Source organism: Sebastes fasciatus, chromosome 4 (genome assembly GCF_043250625.1).
Source record: "Sebastes fasciatus isolate fSebFas1 chromosome 4, fSebFas1.pri, whole genome shotgun sequence".
Lineage (NCBI taxonomy): Eukaryota > Metazoa > Chordata > Actinopteri > Perciformes > Sebastidae > Sebastes > Sebastes fasciatus.
In genome coordinates, this window is record NC_133798.1 from 26,538,049 (window position 1) to 26,561,330 (window position 23,282).

The window sequence follows — 23,282 nt, forward strand, 5'->3', positions numbered from 1 at the left end:
ATGTATACTTCCGCTAACTTTTTCCAAGTCCGTTGCTGGCTCTCCCGTCAGCGCCGTTCTCTTTATACATCCATGGCTCAGCTTGATTGGGGACATTTGAATGCATTTAACTTTAATGTCAGTATATGGGTGCTCTACAGTTGTAGCGTCGGACGATTTGACCACGGAGATGAGAGTGACGGCTGGCTTGACCGCACGTTAACGTAAAACGATAACCTTTCCTGTTCATGACAGAGTTAGCATGCAGCTTTAGCCATGATGTCTAGCTCTGCTTTTCCTGCAATGTGTGAAACCCAAAGTGTTTCCATACTTTACTGTATGTGTAGTGTTTACCACTTTGGATTTAAAATGGGAGGGTGCAGGTCGTATCCACGCGGACACTCCGCCGTTTTCTGCTTTCTCATTTCGGCTCGCTGTGGTTTGTTTTGGTTGACGGATATGGAACGGATATGACGTCACGTTACTCTGACAACATGAAAAACTTCTTTCTACCTCCATATAGACTCAAATGAAGCAAATATATCGATTCTGGCATTAAAAGATAGATTTCAAAATCGTTAAAAAAATCGCGATACATAGGTGAATCGATTTTTTTCCCCACCCCTAACAAGTACCCATGTTTCAAAATCAGGTTTATAAAATAGTATTCTGATAATTCTCAGGACACTCTGACATTCTCATTCATCATCGATCAATTTGACACTACCTTTGCTACATTAGCACACACACACACACACACACACACACACATATACTCCATAGGCCCACGGTGGCCATGCCACCTGCGGGTTGAACGTTATTGATCTCGTCCACACACTGTCGTGCTGAGATGTCTGTGTCGTCCAGGCCAGCCTGCGATCAATGCTGTTCAGCGACAGCAGCAGGTTCCAGTCTCTCTGCTTTTTCATGACTGCGGTGGTTATGTGACGGTGTAACAGTCGCCATGCGTGTTTCAGCTTGTCAGCACCAATCAATCAGCAGACTATTGACCACCAGCTGTGAGGATTCAAATGTATGTTAGCACGGACGCTTTAACACCAAATCATCATCAGACCCATTTGTGCTTCTATTGGAAAAGAGAAACAGATGTTTTTCAACGACTGATTATAAATTGGTTAATTTGGGAATTTAAAATATGAAGGTCATCGCTGTCACAGTGCAATATAGTCGTGTGTAAAGTTCTGTTGTGCATGCATGTGTTATACTGTGCACAAACGCTATGTCCGTCCTGGTTAATTTGGTTAATTTAATGCTTTTCTTGTCTTATCTGAGTCAATACAGAGAAGCCAGGCTAAAAATAATTGCGAGAGAAAGAAAGAGAGAGGCAGAGAGAGTAGAGCACTTCACTTGGTGTCATGCGGTCCAGACAGTGAGGCTTGTAGCAGTCACCTGAACCGCTGGTGTCTTCTTCTCACACCATAGTTAGACCCAACCGCTGCGACTGAGAACAGGCAACAGTCACAGGAATGCACCCGTTTTATTTATTTATTTCGTTATTTAATGGTCTCGCTGCTTCTCCGTGCTCCTACCCCGGCGGACATTGTTGCTATGGCAACGGTAAGATGCAGCTTCGGAGCAGAGGTGATGAATTGTCTGCGTTATCGTCCATTTAAAAGGACGAACATTAACACACACTTAAACACACACAGAGATGCACTCAGCCATCACCCTTCATTTCGCAGTGTGTCTTCAACAGCAGCTCCAAACCACCAACATATCAGCCTACAATATGACCTGTTACATGTTATGAATACAGGTTTATGCTGCAGCTGTAGCCGTGTGAGCGCGAGTACGTGTGGAAAAGGAGGGACGAGGTGTGTGTGCATCTGTGTGTTTGAGACTGTGACTCACGCCTTGTCTATTAAGAGAATAGAGGGTGATCAGGTTGCTAGGCGATTAAGAGCCACTATTGTCTGGAGGGACAATAGTGGCCCCGAGTGTGCCCTCTCTTCTCTTTCTCTGCATCTCTTTCGGTTTCTTTCTCCGTCTCTTTCACACACACACACACAGTATAAATGTACATTTTGTCTGACCCCCCGGCTTGGGGCTTGGGCGGGAACAAGGAGTTGACAGTGAGCAGGAGGACGGGAAAAGAAGCATTATGGGAAGCTGGGAGGGTGAGAAGGGACAGACGGAGAGGGAGAGGAGGAGGAGAGAGAGAGCACTAGCAGGAGAGCTGTACCGTGAAAAAAAAAGACCTGCAATCATTTGCCACATTGAAGGGAACAAATGTAGCTGGAGGCAGTGAGGGAGAGGGAGAGAGAAGGGGACAGCGAGGGAGGGAGTAACAAGAAGCCAAGGAGAGAGAGAGAGAGTGGACATTGCACATTCAACCCACACAGCTTTATAGGGGGAGATCACACACCAACTGACAGGTCGGCGGAAGGAGGAGAAGCACCAGGACTTTGGCACTGCCGCCTCTCCTCCTGCTCCTCACTGTGTGTGCTCTCACTGTGTGCCTGTCAGTGCGCTGGGCTCTCTGTGTGGGTAGGGAGCTGCGTTGTAGAGGAGATGTTCGCTCTGAGGATGAGACAGCGTTTCTAACAGGATCTATTTGCGGACTGGGATAATACACAGCTGAGGGGACCCGAGCCCACCGGAACCGACCGAATCAGCCATGGAGGGACTGCTGTCTCCAATGAGGACGCGGGTAGGTTACCATGGGGATCGCAGAGCATCCCCAACTACTGTCTCCTCCACAGGAATCCATCACCAGAGCGGCATATATATGGGGAGATAGCATGCCCCTCTCGCAAGCTGCTGGGCGGCTGAAATGAATCAGTCCGTGCTGCTGTCGCCGTGGTGATGCTAGAAGTCGAGCCGAGAAGTTTCCGAGCTACCGGCGTTGCTAGGGGCGATGGGCAGAATGCTGGGGGAGTGTGGGAGACTCAGGAGGTCTCAGATAGTATATAAACATGTTTAAGCATTGCAGACATACAGTTTGCATGCAAAAAAAGTGTGTGTGCATTTGTGTGTGTGTGTGTGTGTGTGTGTGTGTGTGTGTGTGTGTGTGTGTGTGTGTGTGTGTGTGTGTGTGTGTGTGTGTGTGTGTGTGTGTGTGTGCACAGATTAACAAGGGGTTGCTTTGGAAGAATGACTCAGTGTTTCAGAGTGGTGCCTATCTCCCATCAGTACAAACCACTGTCCTCCTTTTGATTTAGGATGGAGAAAAGAGGAGTGGAGAAGGATGTGCAAGGGAGGAACTGGGCTCAGTTGGTACAGTGAATTGGGTGAATATCTGAAAGTGGCAATTCACTATTGTTCTTCTTATACATGACCTTCTGTGTTCGATATCCGTGTCTCTGTCTGTCTAACATGGGAGCTTTTAGGTTGGTGTAGCAGACAGTGAATGTCTGTGTTCTACAGAGAAGGCTAATGAAAGAAGAAAATGATGTGTGTGTGTCTGTGTTACTGTCAGAACACACTTGGTTATTTGTCTGTATCTATTAGGGCTGAGTTTTGGCAAGAATCTGCCAATACAATACGTATCATGATCCTGGGGTAATGATTCAATGTATTGCGATATATTACGATACTGTGTAAGCAAAGCGAACACACCAGAAATACACCATTTTAGAATAGGCAAAAATAACACATTTTTACTGCATGCAAAAAAACTGCATGGTTTCTGCCCCAAACTGCATGTGATTATCATAAAGTGGGCATGTCTGCAAAGGGGAGACTCGTGGGTACCCATAGAACACATTTTCATTCACATATCTGGAGGTCAGAGGTCAAGGGACCCCTTTGAAAATGGCTATGACAGCTTTTCCTTGCCAAAATTTAGCATATCTTTGGAGCATTAAGTTATGACACGGTTGGCACCGACGGATTCCTGAGTTATCTTTACAACTGAGCCCACTACAACCTCCTTTTTAAGAAGTTAATTCAAAATTGATACAGTGCTTTGGAGAATCGAACATAATATCGCAATACTCGTGTATATTTTCTTACACCCCTATATACATGACCTTCTGTGTTCGATATCTGTCTAACACAGGAGCTTTTAGGTCGGTGTAGCATCTGTCTGACAGTGAATGTCTGTGCCTGTGCCATACAGAGAAAGCTAATGAAAGAAGAACATGATGTGTGTGTGTGTGTGTGTGTGCCTGTACTGTCAGAACACACTTGGTTATTTGTCTCTACCCATGTGCCTGCATGTGACATCCAGCACCATTGTGTGGACAGTAATGAACCCAGAGAGGTGTCTCCCTCCCACAGTTGAGAATTTGAGATGAAAACCTGTTTGTTCCGGCTGGGGTTTCATGTTTGAGATATATTACAGTGAGAGTTAGTGTGCGAGAGGGAGAGCGCTCTGTAATATTGAAGCTGTGATAATGTTATTAATATTTATAAAGACATGATTGCATTTTGGAAAGGAGAGGAGAGTGATTTTTTGTTACTGATTCTTGCAGATACAACCACATAGGGCTGTGTTTTGGCAAGGATCTGGCGATACGATGCGTATCACGATACTGGGGTTATGATTCAATATATTGCGATATATTGGGATATTTAAAGAACATGCCACCATATGCATAAAATCAGAGTTAAAAAAAGCATTAAAAAATTTACTTTTTTATGCAATCAGACCAGTGCATTTGCATTTATCACAGTCCCTGTAACATCCAACATCATAGCACTATTTTGAGAGGGCGCAGCTCTTTGCAAATTAAACAAAGTATTGACTGAGTTCGTCTTTGCATGTAAACTATTGATTAAAAGTGTTTGTGAGAATCAATACAGTATCACAAAACATATCTCAATATTTCCGATATTTTCTTACATCCCTACAACCACAACCAAACATTGCTCCAACGTTGTGAAATATATCCCCAATTTGACTCATCTTTGGACCCTAAAATAAAATATTCTTAGTGTATTCTTTAGTAATGCCTTCCTCCCCTTCAGGCTGCTTCTCTCCCAAGAGGACAGAGATGATTTAGCCACCTGGCTCTCTCTCTTATACATTCCTCCCTCCCTTCCCCCTCCGTGTTTTATCACCACTGGTACAAACCAATACAAGCAAAAATAAATCCTTGATGCACCTTCCACCAACTATACATGTGGACATTTATTTAATGTATATTTTAATAGTTGGTTTAATCATATTCTAACATATAGCTCAATAGTGACTCCCCCCACACAAGCCTCGAGGAGATGTGATGGTGCTGAAAGAGTTAAGCCACCGGGATGACCTGATGGTGTTGTCACACACGAGTACCCCCGTCTGCTCACCTCTCCTCCCTCACCTTTACAACTCGCCCTTCTTCTTCTCCTCATTTCATTGTAGATTTGACTCCCATTTTCTCTTTTCCCCTGTGGAGGATGAGCCACACACTCCCTTTGCATTTTAAGCGAAGAGTGTCTCTTTCTCGCCTCTCCGTCCTGTTTGTGCGCCCACCTGCCTGCCTGCCGGCCTGCCTGTCTGTCTGTCTGTCTGTCGGCCCCTCGCCGCGTCTTTGGCAGTTAACGCGAGCGCTGTAATTGGTATTTGCAGATCGGCCCATGATCTAATCCAAAGAGGAGTGTTAGCGGGCTGTTTGGAGATAGACTTGGCTTCAAAGTTATGGCGTGGAATCAAGCCTGCTATATCTGTGCTGTCTGCCACCCTGGCCAGATTCGCCCAAGAGCTGTGGGAATCGCTTTCAGTGACTAAATGACTTTTTGCATTTATCTTCATCAGCCACATTGAGCTTCACATGCTTCACAGTCGGTCTCAGTTTTGGCATCAAAGTCACTTTAGTAGATTTATGTGAATGAATCACAGCCTAATGAGCCGGTGCAGGAGTCTCTTCAAAGTTTACACTGCATAATCTCACTTTTAATGGGCCTTTTTCTCACCCTCAGAGATAAAAAGGAGGAGTCTAGTGAAAAACAGCGACTGTGATTTGTGAGTTTTTCGTCCTGTATCTTTCAGTTTACTTGTAAACTGCCGCAGATAAGAGAAAAGCAAAGAGGGGAACAAAGTAGGAGCGGAGCGATGTCGGTGTGTTTCTCAGTGGCAGTGGAGCAGCGAATACTCACAGCCAACGAGCACAACAGCATCTGTACTGTAGTAAATCTGAGAGAAATTACTTCAAAGTTTATCCTCTGCCTTGATACAAAAGTGGTGTTAGACAGTACCACATTAATAGCTTTTATGGTTGTGATTTTTCACTCATACGAAACTAAAACCCTATAGAGAGCCAAATTCATTAGTTAACGACGAAAGATAAATATTTTTTTGATCCCGTTTGAATTGCGCCATGAATCACACAATGTTTGCTCATTTAAAACATAACTTTGCAAGTCAAGAGAGTCGCAGTTTGTTGTAAAACTGTTGAAGTATAAGACTGTAAAAATACGTTATAAGAAAGACTGCACACCCAAAAGTGGCGTAAGTGACGTCTCTCTCGCTGAAGCTATGATGCCTGTGTGTTTCGTACCGAGTTGTACTCACATGAGCAACGTGTCTCGTTCGTTCTTTTGCTTCCCGGCTGATAACAACCAAGCCCTCAGGAAGAGTGCCGGTTGTTGATACCAATTTTCATAGTGGCCAAACGGCGGTACTACAACTTCTGTGTACATCACGTGATGCCATTGGGCCCAAAAATGCTTTTTCCCATAGAGTTACATTGGGAAAGAGACGTCTGTAACTCAGCGGATATATATTTTTTGGAGGTTAATCAACTTCCCACTATGAACACTTGAATAGTCCTTACTTAAATCATTAGGTCCTAAAAGTTGTAAAATGCACTACTAGCTGAGTTATTTCCCTTCCTCCATTCATGTGAATGAGACCCAGACGGAGGCTGGAGCGAGACAGCGTGACGGCTTTGACCCCGTTACCGAGCCGTGTGACCGAGCATCGTAGCTACTGCACCTGCTTTATGGGCCCAATGGATGCGGAAGATGGCCGTAAGATCCGAGTACTTTTCCACCTGGAAGTTGAGCCATTTTGGCTTCATGCGCCACTGAGCAACTCTCATAGGAATGATCGGGGCCCCGCCTTCAACGCTGCATCCAATTCTCTTAATACATGCGTGATAAAAAACACCAGGAGTCGCTGGATGAAACACATCAGGCAAGAAATCGTTACATGTGTTAGCTAGCTGGCTAGTGTTGGTGACATATGTGACATATATTTAAATTATCTTTTAAATTGACAAACATATGTGTGATTCATGGCGCAATTCAAATGGTATCAAAAATTGATTTGTCTCTCTCCGTTGACCACCGGAAGGGGCGAGACTTCACCTCTCTATTCAGTATATTTCACATGTCAAAAGACAAAAAAAGGAGAAGAAAGAAATCTTGTCTTTGTAGGGCAGTATGCCTCCAGGTCTTGCTTCAGGGATACACAAAAGGTGACCTCAACCCCAAGATAGCAGACAGAGAATAGCAATAGCCTGTAAACGCTGCACTACTCCTAATCCCCAGCTCACTAAAATGGGAAAATTGTGCTGAGATGGCTGTGTAGGCTATCTGGTGGACTTTAGAAGAGTTGTATTCATATCTCCTCTAAGCTCCGTTTCCTCTACCTCACTCCAGCACTTTTTCTATTGTATTCCCTTGCTCTCTGTATCACTCTTCCTCCCTAGTTCTTTATTTAGGATGACAGTAATGGGCAGTGAAGCAGAAAAATGAAATAAAATAAGCATCAGTGAGCTGTGCGTCTGCGTTGTGTAGTTACATACAACAGAAAAGCAGGTCAACACAACACACACAGAGAGCCTTCAGAATATTAGTGAGCAAAGTCATCCTGAGGGAATCTGAAAGAAGTTGCCAATTTGTTATCTTCAGCATCCATAAACTTCTTCATTATTGTACCGCCTCTCTTTATGTCTTTTTAATGGGACGTTATAGTTCGGTATTGCAGTCAGGACATTACTGATTCACATAGACATTATTGCACACGATTTCCACATCTCTTCTCTGCTTAACCGTGCGCACTATCCGCTTCTTATCCTACCGAGGCAAAGATGAGAGAGAAAGTACAGATTCAGATATATGAACACAAAGACTCACTCACACAGATCTAAAAGTGAAAGATCAAGTTCCCTGTTGGTATCCCCAGTGGTACGTAATAAATATATGCATATAGGTCAGTAGAACAAGGAGCTACTTCCTCTGGAGGACGTGTGCTGGTGTACGGCACATCTACCCCAAATCAGTTAGTGTGTGTATCGCTCTCCTGTGTGTTAGTGGATCAATAGGGAGTAGTTATCAAGAGATTAACCCCATCAATGCTCCATCAGTCTAATCAGAGAGACTCCTCTGCTCTTCCTCTCTCCTTTACACCATCACTCTCTCACTCCTGTCTGCTAGCTCGCTCTCTTTTTTTTCCGGCACAGTGTCACCGCCTCTCTCGTCTCCAGCCTCTTTCCTCTTCAGGTCATGTGTGTGAACAACATGCATGTGTGTGTGTGTGTGTGTGTGTCCAGTGTGACCATGACAGATGGAGCCATTACCGAAATGGCCAATGGCTTGGACATACATGCACCCTCACTCACCCACAAACACATATTTATTCCATTAAGGAATGGCCATACACACCAACACTTATGGTACGTCTCCACAGGATCCGTCCTTTCCATGCTTCTGTAACCGGTGGACGTCTGCGTTGTGTTGGTTAGATAGTAAAGACGCCGTTGGCCTCTGCTTATTCTGATAAACACATAGGGAAACAGAACCTCCATGTTAAATCTACTGCCCGCTCCAGCTCCTACACAAACGAATACAGTATACAAAAAGGAAGTTGGCTTATTCTGCTGTAACTTTAAGCTATAGCAGCATTTACTGGTGCAGTGGTTAGCACTGTTGCCTCAGAGCAGGAGGGTCACAGGTTCAAACCCGGCTTGTGTGGAATTTGTATGTTCTCCCCGTGTTAGAGTGGGTTTTCTCCGGGTTCTCCGGTTTCCTCCAACTGTCCAAAAACATGCAGTTAATTGTTGACTCTAAATTGCTCGTAGGTGTGAATGTGAGCGTGAATGGTTGTCTGTCTCCTGTTTTCGCCAAATGTGGGATCAGCTGGGATCAGAGACCATGAATAGGATAAGCGGTTACAGATAATGATGGATGAAAAAGAAGTTTTCCAAACGAGCCGCCATGTTGGTTCTGTTTTGAAAGCTGGGAGCAGCAGCCCATGTGTGAAAGCGTTTGTCCAAGTGCCTAGTAGCAGCCCATCAAGCGTCCAATGCTGGGAAGAGAGTCGATCCCTCACGTCCAAAAACGCCCATGTGGGAGCGTGCCATTACACTTCTCACCTTCCCCTCTTCTGTGTTGATGCTTTAGCTCCACTGTATCACATACAAACCATCACAAACACTCCACTTGACATCAGACTGACTCATTCTCCCTCCCCCCAAAATCCCTACAAGCCCTGGATACCACATGTCTCTCCACCTCCCTCCCCATGCCCCTTCCTTTCCCCCCCTCCATCCATCCATCCATCCATTCATCCACCTGGTTCATTAGCGGGCAGACGGCTGTCAGGACGGCTAAGGTCAGGGTGGCACGGAGGAGAGGACGAAGCAGCCAACAGGGAAGTGACCAGACCCACGTCCCTGAAGCCGACCACCTCGCCGCTCGGATGAAAATAATTAGGAGAGAAAGGCAGGACTGGTGGGGTTTGGATCTGCAGCACAAGGTGGGGCTGCCTTTGGCAACCCACTCTGAGACACACACACACATACACACATTCAATACACAGCAGGTTGGCTGGCAGCATTTAAAGGCCAAAGTAAGCAGCAAAGGGGGGATGTCTGGAGCCTGGAACCACTTGAGACACATGCACACACACACACACACAGACACACACACAGACACAATGTACAGCCCCGTCTCCCAGCTGTCATCTTAGTCTACCAAGTGCACCGTCAGGGTCGTCTCTTTTAGGGACAGTGCAACAATAGATTTTCTGATGCATATTTAGTCAGTATGTACGGTGATTTAATTCAAAGTAAAAATAAATGTAACCCACCTGTCCCATTTGGGAAGAAATCATACTTTTTCCAGATATTATGTATCTAAAAACTAGGATATAGGGGAAATAGGGATGCATTGATTATTTGTTTTTTTGATAATTGAATGAGATAATCCCCTAATAATAATAATAATAATAATATTAATAATAATAATAAATAAATATAAAACAAAAAAAAACAATGATAGACAAGGTGTGCGCGTGTTTGTATGTGTGCATGATGGTTTAATAATAATAATAATAATAATAATAAAAACAAAATAAAAAAAACAGACTGACAAAACCAAACCGAGTTAGTGTTAAGTTATTTATTTATTTAATTATTTATTTTAAAAAAGTATCCCCATTAGCTGATACCAATGGCACCAGCTAGTCTTCCTGGGGTCCGAAATCAAGTACATTACATTTATCACATACATAGGTGTGAATGGTTGTCTGTCTCAATGTGTCAGCCCTGGCGACCTGTCCAGGGTGTACCCCGCCTTTGCCCAATGTCAGCTGGGATCGGCTCCAGCTCCCCCCGCGACCCTGAATAGGATAATTGGTTACAGATAATGGATGGATAGACAAGGTGTGTGCGTGTTTGTATGTGTGCGCGGCGGTTTGGAGTAAACAAATTCTGTAGCAAATGATGAAAACAAACCTTAACATAATCTCACAGCTTTGCTCAAACTTTTTTGATGTGCCTGAGCTCATGTTGCTAAGCGGCCAGACTATTATAAAGCTAATTATAGCAAATACTCTTTAATAGCTTTATTAGCTCCTGACCTTTTCATACAGTGTTAAGAGAGAATGTTAATCCCAACATCAGACTTACACGTCCATTGGGACATAAATCTGTGCATTCATGGCACACAGGGAGGCAGATAAAGATAAAGAGAGGCAGAACTGTTGCTTTACCGTGTAAGATGAGATCAGTGGGATGCCATGTAGAGAGACAGAGATCCTCCCACAGTCCACTGTTTGAAGCTTATCCTCTCTTTTCCCCATTTGAAGATGTGGCACTGCATGTCGGCCGTACGCCATCTCTGATCATGTGTGTGTGTGTCTGCGTGTGAGCGTGCCCTGCTGTGTCAAGCATGTCAAATGTTCTCTTGTCCCCTTGAAGAGGCGCGGACGATGAGATCAATCAGAGCGCAATTGAGCAACCAGAGGAGCAAACCAGTGATGCACTTAATGTTAGGTGTTGTCATGGAAACACGGGGGTGCAGATTTTCCACTTCATTGGCTGCCATCAGTCGACAGGCGTTTTTTAAAAAATTATTTCCAAGAAAGGCAATTGAAAGATGGGAGGGAAAATTAGTCGAGTGTCCATGAAGATAGTTAGAAGACGCAGCGAGACACAGAAGTATCGTAATGAGAAATTCACTGTAACACCACGCTTCAATTAAATGCACTTGTGTTTGTGTGTCAGTGTTAAAACCATGCACTTTAGATTAAAGAGCCTCTAGCAGTCCTATTATGTATATTGACTCTACTATCTGTGTAATTGCATAGAATGGATAGTCCCAAGAGAGAGCTTTCCCTGGGCTGCTTTTAGCCCTCGGAGAATCCGAATGGCAATTACACTTTCCTATATTGGTATGTAATCGCCAGCGTGCGCACACACACACACACACATACACACACACCTTTGATGAACGAGCAGAGGATTGGTAGTGTCACCCCTGCGACAAAGGGTGACCCTGCATTGAACAGGTATCATACATCACCCTATCAGGAGATCTACATAGCACAGACAATTTTACGCATACACAAACACTCACACAGGAAATAGGAGTGTCGTCTTTCTCTCCCCCTCACCCTATTATTCTCTTATCTTCTCCAGTCACATGCATTTAGAGCGTTTCCTCCACTCTTTATTGCGCCATTTTCACCTCAACCCCGACAGAGACCCACCATTTCTAGTCCGTTTCTCCACCCTATACCTCCACCTCTCTCTATACATCCTCCCCTGGGCTCTGAACTTTGACCTCTTTACATGAGCAGAGAGGAAACTTGCAGCGGTCACTAGCAGCGCTCCTGAAATATGATTGGCTGACAGAGAGCTGGAGCGGTGTCAACACTGTCCTGAGGGGAGAGAGGTGTGTTGTTGTAGAAATGAGAGAGGATAGACAGTTAAATACATCCATATCAACAGAAAAACACACCACAAAACAACATTTAATGCTCACAGTTGGTCTCCTGCAGCAGTTCTGGTCCAGCTCTGACCTATTCACATGCACTGAGGGATACTGGCTCTATTACAAATACAAATGCAGCCTGAAGCGCCGGGGAGTGCCGAGGAAAATCACTCCCCCACCACTGCAGGGACTCAGGTTCAATCCCTGGCTGCTGTGTTTCTGGCTAACGGCCCTTTTGAGCGTAATTGGCAAAGTATAGCAGATAGCAAGCCACAAAGGATCATCTCTTTGTAACTGCACTGATAGCTACTGCTGGTTGGCTGGGATGCCCATTTAGTCGGTGATCACATGGAACCTCCATGTGTTGCCTGCCTCCTGGTGAAGCTCCTAAGTGGCAGATGAAAAGACCGGCGTGTATCGGAGGTCTGCACCCTCCCCAGGACAACACAGGGAGTTATTAGCAACAAAAAAGTGCAGCGCAGAGGGACAAAAGAGAACAAACACAAAAGAAAAGAAACAAGACTCGGTCAAAACGGAGGATATGGCTGGACCGTGTATGGTCAGTCTGGGATTTTGTGGCTAAATTGTTACACAAATAGTCAGTGGTACATGTCCACCAGGTCCGTCGAGGACACTAGGGGACGCACTGCTCCACTCAAGCAGCCTTATCGTTGAATGCACCTGATTGGTCCCAGGAAACAACACGGCGGCCTGTTCGTAAACTTTCTGTTATTCCGTCTAAACAATCCACCAAAATCTACTTCTGAAAACAATTTAAGCGAGAAATAGGCTATGCTACTGCCGAATCTCGTTTCATTTTAGAACTAGATCGGCTAATTTCACAGCTTGGTGCAAGTTTCGTGAGCCGGACGCGTCGCGCTGGACGGGTTTATTTGCATAAGAGACTGTTCCCGCCTTTTTTTCATTTTGAAAAACAAACGGCCAATGAGGAAACTCCAACACTCGGCCGACCAATCGCGTAACTTCATCACTGTCAGTCAGGCCTTCTGCGGTCCAGCCAAAAATACTAATGCTGCTATTTTTGTTTCAAACAGAGGCTCTCTCAGGGAGCATAAAAGCAGTATTAGTAGTAGAATATTTATTCAGTTCTTGAGGATAATAGAAGACAAAGTGATGGAACATTTCGTGACAGACCATTTTACAGCTCTTATACTACAATTTTCTTTTCTTTCTTGTTCAGTAGAATAGCATCCGTCCTCCTTTTTTTCATTCTTTAGTCATTTCAGTTTAAAGTGCACACAGCATGCACAGATTTGCACTTTTTACGCTCCAGCGCGCTAATGTCTAATTCATGATTTACATACGCGACTGCTCAAGGAGACAAAGACATTGAACGCGTTCCCTCGTGCATACATATACAGATGTACACACAAACAGGGCACATCCACAAACACATGCATGCACACTGGTCGATTTGCATGCTCCATAACATCCACATGCACAGCTCTAGACGTATGCACCCGTACAGTATGCTGCCACTAGACAGCCTTATTGATGTCTGCCTCCCAGCAATAAGGCTGGAGCCGGCAGGTTCAGAGCTGGATGGATGGATGGATGGATAAGGCACTTGATTTTCAGAAGCTGTAGTACTTGACACCAAAAGCAGTTTACCAATCCCATCTGGCTTTAGTGATCTTATTGGTGCCTCTCAGAGTGAAAAAACAGCAGTGAGAACATGCTTTTAATAAATATGTCTTGCTGAAATAGAACCATACTGAGGGATTGCTTGCAAAAAGAGTGTGTGCGTGTTTGGGTACACATATTGGGGGGCCATTTAACTAAGTATACTTCAACTGGTGTGTGGAATCAAACCATTGATTTGTGAGTGCACTTTATGTAGGGCTGACCCAAATGCTTTGAAGCTTTGAAGCTTCAACCGTTGCCATGGTAATCGACCTCCTGTTTTTATTTTTTTTTACATACAAGTATGTAATAATAATGTACAAATCATGAAATATGTCAGGAAAAAAGAATAATCCCACAACATTATTCATATTCAACATTAATTATTATTTGTTTTTCTCAGATGGATATCTGTTTGTTGTGTGTAATGCTGCGTGTAGTGCGGCAGCGTCACTGTCCCAAAGCTTCAAATACCTTCGAATATTTCTCACCAAAGCTTCAAAGCCCAAAACATGGTATTCGGGACAGCCGCAACTTTGTGTTTTATTGGACCCTTCCTGCCAGATCTGTTTCTCTGCAGCGGTTGCCAGGTATTCCATTACCACCCTTCTCCCATGTGTGGACAGCTGCCATTACGCTGAATTAAACCCAAATATGAAATCAAGGTTGCCAGATTGATGCTCATCCGCCCTCCAAGGAATACTTACATCATCCTAAGTGTCTCGCTGACCCCCGATGCTCTCATTACCGCTTGTTAGAACAATTAAATGTGACGTGTGTCAGATTCACCCCTGTGTGTGTGTTTGCATGTGTGCATGTACATGTGTTTGTTTTACTCTGAACAGATGTGAGCATCTGCCATTGCGGCTAAGGCCATTAATACGTGTCTAGAGGTGTTTGTATGTGGATGTGTCTGGTTTTCGGCAACAGCTGTTGTTATTTGCTGTGTACTCTCTGTTTGTACATGCACTTTTGCAAGTTGTCTGGCATACCTGATTTTAAGAATACAGCTTGGGAAATGACTGGATCCAACCTACGCTTCCTGTTTGATTTGTTGGAGTTTCAGTCATGCATGTCAACACATTTAACTCATACTACAACAATGGCATGCATTGCATCGATCGCACGTTGGGATTCTGGAAAAGTGAATATATTTCTTGCTGATCAAATCAAATCTAAGGGATCTGTCCGGTGTGTATTCGGTGAGCATGTCAACAACGTAGGAAAGGAGCTATGCCTGACGTGTGAACAACTCTCACATATACAATCCTTGAAACAGTTGTCAACATCAGACACTTAAACTAGTTTTTCCCACACAGGACGTATTTTAAGCGACATGTCGACACTTGTGCATGGCTCTAACAAAAGGAAGGAAACGCTTAATAATCCATAAATATACAGTAGATCATAAAGAGGAAGCCGACTCCTTTCATTTAGCACGCCGCCATTCTCACGTGGAATGTCGTCCTGCAGGTCCTGATGGGTGCAGTGGGATGTTGGGTAATTATTTTTTTATGATTGTCTTGAATACAAAATAGTGGTGCAGAAAAACACCTTTGTAAATCTAGTTTCTGGTGAGACAAAAGCTTCTCATAGGCACTGATCCAATTCTGTGTGTTGCAGCTATCCTGTTGTGTCTCTATGTGAGCTTGGATCTGCTGTTCCTGTTTATTAATGTCTGATTTTTTCAATATGATGCCATTTTATGAGGCTGTTGCTGTATCGCTGCACATGTACCCGGGTGTTATTTGGCTTCAGTGGAAGTCTTGGCCTCTTTAAAGACTTGTTCATGTGTTTCAGTCCCTCTAAAGTCCCTTTTCATGTGCCGCTTCTGTTATCTCATCCACACCCAGAGCTTCTCACCAGCGTGCTGCGCTTCATACTCTGACCACCAGAGCGCGCTGTGTGATGGGATTCCCCTTGCCTGGCCGAAGGCTTCCTTAAATCATGAGCACTTGGTGGTCCAGTTGAGTTGCATCCACTGAAGAAGAGCAGGCCCTCTTGGCCCCGTGTTTGAAGTGGTGTCCGTACTTCTTCCTGTAAGCTCCTTCAGCAAAGTGTAGGTTGGAAGATTTTCTCCACAGCAGTGAGTGAGCATTGAGAAGGTCAGCGCTGGTGAAGAAAAACTCCTGACTTTGCTTAAGATTGCTGTCAGAAGCAACCGGCCTTCCTCCTCGCTATGTCCTGTCTGATGTATGGAGCCAATAAGCGGAGACCTTCAGCTCTAATGAGCAGTGGTCGGCCGCTCTGCTGTTTGTGTGTGTGTGTGTGTGTGTGTGTGTGTGTGTGTGTGTGTGTGTGTGTGTGTGTGTGTGTGTGTGTGTTGGCCGTTTGGCCCCAGTAAACACAGAGCTTTATTGGACGACTCCACAGTTCCTCTCTCATCCGTCATCACAGCTTTCTCAGGGCTGGTGGAGGGGACCAGGTGGGGAAGGAGGAGAGTGTATGTGTGTGTTTGTGTGTGTGAGGTGACCAGGGAAGGGTTATGTGTATAATTAATGACCTCATCCTGCTCCTCCTGCTGTCCAAGAGGGGGGGACAATGAGCGGGCGAGAGACAAAGAGCAGGGAAAGCAAGTGAAATCAAGAGAGAGAAAACGACAAGAAGGAGCAAAGGGAGGACAGCGAGGGACAAAGAGACTGAAGGAGGGAAGCATATGTTAAAGGCTGATTAATAATGAGTTTTGTCAGTGACCGAGTGGCCGTCCCATTACCCCTGCTGTCTACTGGAGGGGCTATTACCCCAATAAATCCTCCCTCCCCCCCCCGCAGTCCTTAATTTTTCATGTGCCCTATCTTCAGCTCTTTCCTGCCTCCCTCTCCTATTCCCGTCTCTCGTAGCTTCAGCTGCTCCCCTGTTCCCATGGCGATGATGCGAGCTGAATGTAAATAAGTGGTAAATACCAAGGGACAGGACCTCGGCTCGGAGTGAAACCCGGGACTGATCACGGCCCCGCCTGTCACAGCACATCTTTTTTTTTTTCCTGACTGCTGTGGAGGTGAGGAGGTGTAGCAAGGACAAAGGCAAGAGAAGGGTGGGAGGTGACTGGTCCGTCTAGCAGGGGAGGCTGTAGAGCCTCAGGGGGGGTCAGTCTGGTTCCCCTCTGTCAGCCCACTCCCTCACTGGCTCCTTCTGGGATACCATCCATTTGAGATATGTGGAATAAATGTTTTAAAACATGCAGAGTAGTAGCTGACCATCACTACTTTAAACTACTCTATGTAAAACCACACAGACACAAACTGCATTGCTGTGATTTTACATTTTACCTCCACAATAATGAGAGGGATGGCCTGGAGGAATACCAGGAGGTGGAGATGATCTCCTCAAATTACGCCTGTCTTTCCCTGAACCCCAAGGGCTCTCCTCCTCCTCCTCCTCCTCCTCTTCCTCCTCCTCCTCCTCCTCCTCCTCTGCACATTAACAAAGACAATCTGCCTGAGTCATTTGACCAGCGTTGGGCATTGGTTGGCATAGCAGCGGTGCACCTGTCTGTCAGAGGTGTGGGGCCCATCTGTACAGTAACTAGCAGCTTAGTCCCGTGCCTGCAGCAAGAGGAGGAGCTGGCACAGTCTGGCTTGGGTTACTGCACTCCTGGGAGAAGCCGACATGCATGTGTGTTATGGGTTATAGAATGAGTAGGTCATGTTGGCTCATTAGAAGAACAAGGAAATGCAAGTATGAGTGTGTGTGTGTGTTTGTGTGAACGGTGTGCACAGGTGCATCCTCTTTGTACTTTGCATTTGTTTGTGTGCATACTTTGTTAGTTTGTGGTTTTGCATGCCTGAGGGGATCATAATGATTCATTGTCTATAAAGAAGGAGAGTTGTATAGTTCAGAGGGGCTGAGAGGTTTACGAGGGGTATAAGCACAGCTGCATCCTGCGTGTAGACAAATGGGTCTTACGCAAAGGTCTGAGGAATGAAAACACTTTGGCTGGAGTGTGAGGAGTGCAGGAAAACTTACATTAGTTTATTAGTTTCCAGTAGTTAGCCTCAGTGCCGAAAACATTAGTCGACCATTCAGTCAATTGTCATTTCATCAAGCCTTTTTGCAACAGTAGTTACAGCTAGTGGGCAACCTCTCTGGGTCTGAAAAGTGATAAAATGACCCTATTTCTCACTTGATTTATTACCTCAGTTGTCATTGTAAACATGAGTTTATGGTCTCAATCGCTAGTTTCAGTCTTATTCAATACAGCATGATGTGAGCATGATACCACGGCGTTGTCCGGTCCGTGTTTTCGTCGTAGAACTTTCACAGTGGTTTTACTTCATGAATGTTAATTGCAACATTTTTGTCACCTAAATGTCTTATCAGCGTTCAGTTGTACTTAGCTCCACCCTCTCGTGTCACTTCTGGTTGCAAGATGGCAACGGACAAAATGCTGGACTCAAGGCTTCAGATTGGTAGTCCACTAACCAATGGGTGACGTCACGGTGACTACGTCCACTTCTTATATAGAGTCTATGGTTACAGCTTCACAGACATGAGGATGTGCTGTTTTTCTTGTTTTATTTCATTGTAAATAAAATATCTTAATAATTGAACAAAACAAGCAATTTGATGATGTCACCTTGAACCATGGGAAACTGTAATGAGCATTTTAAGCTATAATTTGACATTTTTATAGACCAAACGATTAATTGGAAAAATAATTAACTTATAAATCGAAGAATGAAAATAATCCTAGTTTATATAGGACATAGAAAAGCACCTCTGGGGCCTTCAGGCTGTTCTCATACACCATTTGTAGCTATACCTACGAAAAGTAATGCACTATAATTCATATATATATATCCCACAAAATCAATTCGTATGTGATCTACGTAATCGAGAATCAGGAAGTATAAAGAGCGACGAACGCCGTCGTGGGTGGGTCAAACAACACGAAGCATTCACCCAGGAAACCGGTGTTCGTACCCCGTGTGAAACCAAAAGTCAACATTGATTTATTTGTCACCTAAGTTCCGTACTTAAGTCACCCAAACCCTAGCCGTGACCTCTTCCTAAAGCTAACTAAGTAGGTTTGTTGCCTAAACCTAACCAAGTTGTTTCGTGTGAAGACTGAAGTTTATTTTAATAAGACTGTATGCATGTAATGAGAATGAAATTGACACGTGTTGCTGGAAATTCGTAAGAAAACGCACGAAAGATATCATACGAACCATCGTATGAGGATACGTTGAGATGATGCACCCCTAAATCTGTGCAAACAACCATTCTAAAGTGAATAATCAACATATAGGACAGGTATCCATTACAATTTCTCTGTCCCCATTATGAAAAACCCCAGACACACACCACACACAGACACACATTAAATTGTGTTAACCCATGTTTCCCCCTTTTCCCAGTATCCCAGTGCTCTCCCCTGGGAATACGATCATGTATAACCCATTTCCCCCTCATGATCTGGCCTGTAAAGATTAAATATGTAGCCGTATCATCAAACATTTAACGCTCGCGCTGCTACAAATCAGATTCCTAATCGTGTGTGGACTTTGGGGATGGGGGGCTCACGTGCATGTCTTGATCCTAACTTGATGTGAGTGTGCTGTTTGCACGCTAGAGTAATTCATAAAAAGTTGCGGAGACTGGCTGGCAGACGGGCATGCCTGCTTACCGGAGTGCTAATTGTTAAATCAGTGTCAGGGAAACAATGTTTTGGTACCCACTTAACGGCGTTGGTGGGTATGCGTGCGTCTATCTGTGTCTATTTCCGTGCATGGTGTAGGCTGGGAAGCCTCCTCGGCACTGGGTAAAGTGGGCTAAGTTTACTGGGGCAGAAAATGCAGGAGCGTGACTCAATCCAGCGCCTTCATACAACCAGCCTGTAAAATATGCCTCTGTCGCATTCTGTCTGCTCAGTGCCTCTCAGACACACACTCGCTCCGTGGTGAGAGGCTTGTATGTAGGACAGGGAAGACAGAGCTAACCAAGTTAGAAAAGGTGGAAGGTGTGTGTGTTTATTTTATGAATGCCTTTTTGATCCCCCTGCATATCAGATATTCTATTCATTTCCTGCTCAAATATTTCACAGAACGTTTGCTCCGGTTAGCATGAATGGGTCTGACTAAAATCCAAGGTGACTTTCACTGCAGCAAGAGTGACATAAGATAGTAGAGTGCACCTGCCTCTCCCCTCACAGGCCTTTCTAGAAATCACACACACGCCTGCGCCAACGGAGACACACAAATAGAGTCATTCACTGTAATGTGGAATGACAGATTTGGGGTGCGGAGTGACACAGCAAAATTCAGATTACTAACAGTGCTGCAGAGAATGACTTAGCAGAATCCCTTTCATCTGCACTCGCTGTCCTTCGTCACTCGAGGCTGACAAAAAAATACATAAATGGAGATGAAAAAACAGGAAACTGACAGCAAAAAGATAAAAATACTGAAAGACAGAAACAGTCTTACATTAAATAAAGATATGTTAATAATAATAATGCTTACAGGCAGAGTGGTAGGCAGAGAAAAATGCAGCAGAAGGACAATAAACTCACAGTATGACATACAGTACATTGAGAAGGGCTGCACGATTATGGCCAAAATGATAATCACGATTATTCATCATGATTATTCATTGAGTTTAGCATCATCTTTTTATTTGTATATTAAACTGATCACTGCTTTCACTTCCATGCTGTGCTACATTCCTGCTAATGCACAAATTAGGGCTGCAAGATGTTGGAAAAATTGATATTAAAATATATTTTTTATGCTATATATATATATATATATATATATATATATATATATATTGTGATATTAAAAAACAAAGTAATATTCACCCTTGATTTTTTTTAGGTTACATTTTAAAGTTAAATGCATCAATCTGGTGCACTTTGAGAGCAAACTGAAGAGGCTAGATAAACAACTTGGTGCTTTTGTAATCAATTTAATCATAAACACATTGTTTGCATAGATATGAATGGTGATGACAGGTAAAAGAGTCACATCTATAAAGCATGGTAAATCTATCTATCTATCTATCTATCTAGCAGTAGAGCTTTCTATGAGCGGAGCATGCAACGTCAATATCGTAGACGATCATGTTCATTTAATTGTGGGAAAGCCCAAATCGTGATCACGATTAATATTCGATTAATTGTGCAGCCCTAACATTGAGTCAATAAAGCAATTTTAGGTCATTTGGCCAGACACGTGAGCAGGTGAGGTGCAGTGTGTTGCTTTCTCTGCACACTTGCAGACTTTAACACCTACTTGTCCAGCGTATAAGACTGGCAGTAAGCCCTTTAGACAGTTAGCTGCAAACAGGTGCTTAAGAGGCTTTACCATCATGTCTGGAATAGATACTATTTTTGAGTGTGTGTGAGTGTGTGTACACAAACCTCAAACCACTTGGAAGATTGCCCGGAGTTTGATTAGCACATATCCCTATTTTCCAAGCCAGGTGGACATCACGATCAATGAGGCTCACACGAGACACTCGAAGTTAGAATTAAAGACCAGAAATGTCCTCGGAGCTTTTACTATCAATCCGAATCAGAGAGGCTCGTTAAAGCCAGTTTTGCGATGCACAGTCTGAGCTGCTGCGTTCGCCACCAGTCTGGTGTTCTCGCTGCTTACTGGATTACTGGAACAGTCAGCGTCCATGAGGAAACCGTCGAAAGAGACAGATGGAAAAACTCCTCAGACTTAAACCGCCTCAGTGCGTTTCATCTCCAGGTACACATTGTAGTTGATTTTATGCTAACACTAGTTGATGTAGTGGATACTTATTTGTTGAACCATTTCATTATGCTGTTATATTTATCTACAAATCTATGCAATAGTGTTTATTTATGCGTGCATGGTAATATTCATGAGGCGGTGTTCACAGGATTCTTGTAAATTCCAGCTTTCTGTTCAGATAAATCTGTGCAGAAACGATAGCTTGGCCCTCTTTTGTGTAAATCACACAGTAATGTGTTTGTGCATTGAGCACATGTTCCTTGTATGTGTGTGATGATGCAACATAATGTGTTGTTTGCTTCTGTGTATTATGCAAAGAGGTGAGGTGATGTTCGGCTCTCTCTGTGTTGTAAACATTGCACCGACGATTCCTTCCCATCGCACACACACACACACACACGCTGGATTTTACACAGAAATCTGGGTTTTAACCCTATCGTGCCAAGGAGTCAACCTGGGACATGCTGTCCCTTGTAGCCTCTCTGTTGGGGGCTAAGCTCCTCGCTAATGACGAATGCCGGTCTAGATAGGCTACCTGCCGCTCTCGACACTCTTCACTGCATTCAGACTCCATGTGCCACCTGCTTCACGCGTCTTAGTGGCCATATACTGTCCGTCTCCACCGTGCTGGAGGGTATTTATAATGCATGAGCGGCATGCAGATGAGACTTAGAGGGATATTTTCTGAGTTATTAATGGCGGGGTGTTGCATATTCACAGCAGGGAGCATTAGGAGGGACTTCAGGAAGACGGGGAGGCCTCCTGAGGGCCACAAAGGACTGATGGGTGTGTGCACTCTATCTTTAACAACCAGTGATGTGCATTATGTGTGTGTGTGTGTGTGTGCGTGCGTGCGTGCGTGCGTGTGTGTGTGTGCGCGCAGAATCGCGGCTGTGCAATAGACTTCGGTCACACCCCAGCGCTCCTGACCACGGAGTTGATGTGAGGACTGATGAGTGGCTGATCCAGCCGACCTCGTACCCAGGAGAGGTCAGAGGGCAAAGGTCATTGGCACTCTGGGTCTGTATGGTTTCGGAAGAGGGCAAGAGGAGGACAGGAGGGAGAGATAGGATTGAGAGGGAAGTGTCTGAGACGCAGTGGGGTTGAGAGAGAGAAAGATGAAGCCAGAAGAGAGAAGAAGTAGCAGGTGGAAAAAGGTTAAATGTGAGACATGGAACCAAAGGAGTGAATGAGTTTGATTTGGAGAGAAAGGAGGAGGTGCGACCATCAAAGCCTGTCCTAACAGCGTGAACCCCAAAACCTCAAGCATCTTATATCACTAATAAACTTAAAATAAACCAGCCTTGGCTCAGAAATATTGTAAAGGATGGCAGAGAAATCTGATCACTAACCAGCTGCATGGTCAGGATTAGGCTTGCCGCGGTAGTCGGTGTTACTGGTGTTACACGGTGGTCGGGCACACACCAATTACATTACTAGCCCACCTCCCCCACTGTTGTTTTGCTTTTTTTTCTAGATATAAAACCCATTTAGTGTATTTATTCGCATAACAGCGTTGTGTTCTCAATACATAATCGGACGACGGACGCTACAAACTGAAAGTGAAAGTGTCTGCTTCGTACGGAGTGTCAGCTCAGATTAGCGGGAGTCAGATTTCACACACGTGGAATGAGAGAGAGCTGACAGACAAGACGATCGCGGAGGATTTGGTGTCAAAGCGAAAGCAAAATATTTCTAATTTAAACCCAATGCTATAACGAAACCATAACGTTAATGATGCATCGCCTTGCGGAGGACGGAGCGATCACGGACGGTGTGTGTGGCGCAGCGTTGCCAGGTGGAAACCTGCAGCAAAAGCTCGACTGGAGAGGCCAGACACACCGC

The 23,282-nt window shown here is 44.5% G+C and overlaps 1 protein-coding gene across 2 annotated transcripts in view; it reads left to right on the forward strand.

Moving 5' to 3' along the window:
• Positions 1 to 23,282, forward strand: part of frmd4a (FERM domain containing 4A) — a 127,958-nt gene that overhangs the window by 21,118 nt on the left and 83,558 nt on the right. The window contains exon 1 of one of the 2 annotated variants that reach the window (XM_074633229.1): positions 2,255 to 2,650. The exons of the other annotated variant lie outside the window; for it this stretch is intronic. Coding sequence (XP_074489330.1) covers positions 2,618 to 2,650 — 33 coding nt within the window. The 5' untranslated portion in view covers positions 2,255 to 2,617. Of the gene's footprint in view, positions 1 to 2,254; positions 2,651 to 23,282 lie in introns of those variants that run through there. 2 annotated transcript variants of the gene reach the window in all.